Here is a 3618-nt window from a genome sequence, read left to right on the forward strand (position 1 = left end):
TCAATAATTCATTTTTGGGAAAAAAAAAAAAACTATTTCACCTATTTTCATTTCAAAGAATGGAGGCCAAATGGGGGATTAATAAGAAATTAAGCCCATGTTTGTCCTCATTTACTTACATTCTTTTCCATTATTTTTTCTACAGTATTTATTTTTAACCACACATTTTTCATTAAAATAATATTAAACGCAAATAAATTTTTTTTAATCACACATTCTCTATCAATCATTATTTTATAATACATTTTTTCAAATTAATAGGGCTCAAATTGGGCCTAAGTCTCATAATTCAGATTTTATAACTTCTAACTCATGAACTCCCGTCATAATATTTTACACTTGTGACAATAATAATGCCAATGAATATTATAGCAAGTAATAACTCTCTACCTCAATAAGATCAAGTAACTCCATAATTTCACACTACAAGAATCACAATGCAATATTTCGAATTTTAATCAAAAATGTAAAAACAAATATTAATAACAAGAAAAAGCTACTTTGTCTGTTAGCAAAGTTGAAATTTTGCATTGACATAACTAAGAAATTTCCACCACTCGAGCATTCTCATCTCAAATCCGAAGTAAGACAGTCGTGGGAAGAGAGCTGAACAATTAAACAAAACGATGAACTCTAATGCACCAATGCCATGGATAGGCCTATACGCTGCTTTAGCATCTCTAACGTGGACTCTTTCACTTGTGCTTGATGCAGTGATCTCTTTCCACAGTAGAAAATTATGGTTCCCCTGCAGATATTCTGCTCTCAATGCTGTTTCCATGACTGCGTTATCCATCGCAGTGAAGTTATCAATGGATCTAACTACCCCGATGAAAGGTAAGTATGATCGAGCCGCTAAATGTAGTAGCACTGCTTTCTTGTGTATTTCAACGACTCATTTCATGCCTTCTCTGGGATCCATGAGTGATGGAGATATATTAGTGAACTTGACAGCATTAGGTGTCTTTATAGTGACGCTTACCGTAAATGTTATCATCCAAGTATTCACAGGCGTGATTGATGATCATTTCCAAGTGGTGATTGTCTTTATGAATGTTTATGCATTCATTGTATTGAGTTCTTCTGCTTTAACAGTGTTTACAAGTAAAATGTATTTGGAACACAAGTATAACGAATTGCGTACAAGAATTTCGGCAGAGGAACTACAAGGAGGCGAATTAATGGACTTTGACAAGTTAAAGTCACGAGTGAAGAAGTATTGGGTGATGGCAGAAACAGGTAACCCTCAGTTTGTAATGGCACGATCTGATGCCAGTGGTGTTTTTTTCTTGATCTGCGCCATTAGTTATAGCTGTAATGCAAAAATGTTGGTTGACCAAAGGAAGTTAAATATTGGCTCCAGCTATAAATGGTTAGTATATTTTGTTTTTTCGACACAATATGTAGGTATGGTTTTTTGCACTGTCATGTCTTTAGGAAGATTTTTAGTAGCTTTACTTCACACTGTACGGAATATTAGAAGATGTACTATCTCTAGCATTTCCTCAGAAATAAAGAAGTACAGAATCGAAAGATTGGTAGAGTGGAAAAAGAGACTCCCACCATTACAAGTTCGAGGCCAGAAGCTTAGAAAAATTATTTTTCACATCAGAACTCTACTTCTCAACATTTGTATAGGAAGTCAGATAGTGATTGTGATCATGAATAAATTGCTTCTGCCAATCTCAATTTTTGGATCTCTTTGCTCATTGATGCTTTATCATGTAATCCCATTGAGCTTCGTACTCTTTATTGGTATCTTGAGGAACAGAATCATTAGATGTTTTGTGATGTTGAAGAAATTTTTCTTAAGGGAATCCGAGGACTTGGTCATTCCCAATGAACCAGAACACATTGTTGGTTATGAGCAAGATATTAGAAATTTTGTTTTACTTCTAGAAAGTGAGGCAATACAAGATGGATACCTGAAGTTCGTTAACACTTCTATTAGTTCATGCACAAAGTGTCAGTGTCAGCCTAGATATCTAATGGAGCTTATGGAGAATTCCACCAGCTTCGAGGGTGTATTAAAATTTGAAAGTAATAAAGTCTCTCCGATAATTCTCCCAGAACCTCTTAATTGCTGGAGTCTATCAGTGGTAACACTAACAAGCATCATTGAAGCTCTTCCCAACATTCATAATGAGAAGAGGAATCGGTTGTTAAAAAGCGTCATTGAAGGTTTTAGGTATGTGTGCCTCATAGAGAAAGATCTGGATGTTTATAAAAAATTGGAAAGTAGCACGAGCGCTGCAGATTTTGCATGGGTTTTAATTGAATTGAGACACAAGTGGTTAGACATGGACCTCCAAAAAATTGCCAGGGTATCAAAATCGTCCAAAGAAACTCTTAAGAATCTTGCAAATAGAAGTGAAGAAATTTTGAAGGAATTCACAAGTAGAATGAATGGAAATGCTATGAAAAGCTCAGTTAACTTGCTTGAAAATATCATAATTGCTAATTCAATGTACAAAATATGCAACAGTTTACTGTTGGTCTATGAGGAAAGCTATCATTCAGCATCAGATACTCAAGTGTTTGAGAGATTGTCAGTTATCGTTGCAGATATATTTGCTGCATGCCTGAGCAATTTACCTCATGTTATACTCAAGAAATGCAACAACAGTGCCATAGAAGAACGGGAGAAAAGCATCCGAGAAGCAACACACCTCTTGGGAGAAACTCAAGGCATTCTAAAAGCTCTTCAAAAGCTTGAAATTCCTAATCTATCACCTGATCAGTCAATTTACATTGACGAATGGCGTACTTTACTCAAACACACTAACCATGGTATTTCTGACTCAACTCCTAGCAGTGAGAATATTGTTACCACTTCAAGTGGTGAGGCGCATTTGGATATACAAGAACTTTGTGCAAGTGCTAAAGCAGGTATAAATTTACCCTTGTTCTCTAGTTCCATTCGGATTTTGCCTCAGGAGTTTATTATTATTCTTGTTCCCATTACGATAACATCAGTTTTTATTTAGGCTTTTGTTGAATTTACATTTCACCAAGTAAAAATTAATAAAACTAGTTATTTTGTATCTCATTGTAAATTTAAAAAAAATAAATTCAAGAAGTATGATTAATTTTGGTGTTTTCAGAACCCATGGAAACGGATGAAGGCAACACGAAGTCTCATGAGAGCGGGGAAATTGCTGAAGAGTCACGAGAAGAAAAAGAGAACAGCCAAGAATAAAACCCCAACATTTCCACTTTTGGAAGTTATCCTTTTATAAGCATCTTTCTTGTGTGTTTATTGGAGTTTGCCACGCAATTAATGTTGTGATTTGTGAGTCATTCAGTAATATTGTATTATCTTGAAAACCTAGTGGCACCTAATGTTGGCATGTTTTAGACATTATTATGCTTATTTTTAAGATTAAAAGTGTTGTTCAATATTGTTATGCTGTTATAATTTGTTGATCAATAAAATAGATAATTCACTTATTGTTGGGTCGTGATGCCAAACAAGTCTTGGGGTTGTGATGACCCATGATTGATCTTCAGGGCTAGGCCTAAATTGGAGACAAATCAAGTGGTTTAAACCCTCACAAGACTTGTCCAAACCTGGACCCATTTAAAAGTACTACCTTAATAATGCTTTCTTGGATTGCC

The 3618-nt window shown here is 35.0% G+C and overlaps 1 protein-coding gene across 1 annotated transcript; it reads left to right on the forward strand.

The window, feature by feature from the left end:
- Window positions 1–549: 549 nt before the first annotated feature.
- LOC111377631 lies at window positions 550–3399 on the forward strand. Its single transcript, XM_023000757.1, has 2 exons — window positions 550–2889; window positions 3105–3399. The coding sequence occupies exons 1-2, from the start codon at window positions 627–629 to the stop codon at window positions 3197–3199; spliced, it is 2358 nt and encodes a 785-aa protein (XP_022856525.1). The 5' UTR covers window positions 550–626; the 3' UTR covers window positions 3200–3399.
- Window positions 3400–3618: the final 219 nt, after the last annotated feature.

The sequence above is a fragment of the Olea europaea genome, unplaced genomic scaffold, assembly GCF_002742605.1.
Source record: "Olea europaea var. sylvestris unplaced genomic scaffold, O_europaea_v1 scaffold1693, whole genome shotgun sequence".
NCBI classification, from domain to species: Eukaryota; Viridiplantae; Streptophyta; class Magnoliopsida; order Lamiales; family Oleaceae; genus Olea; species Olea europaea.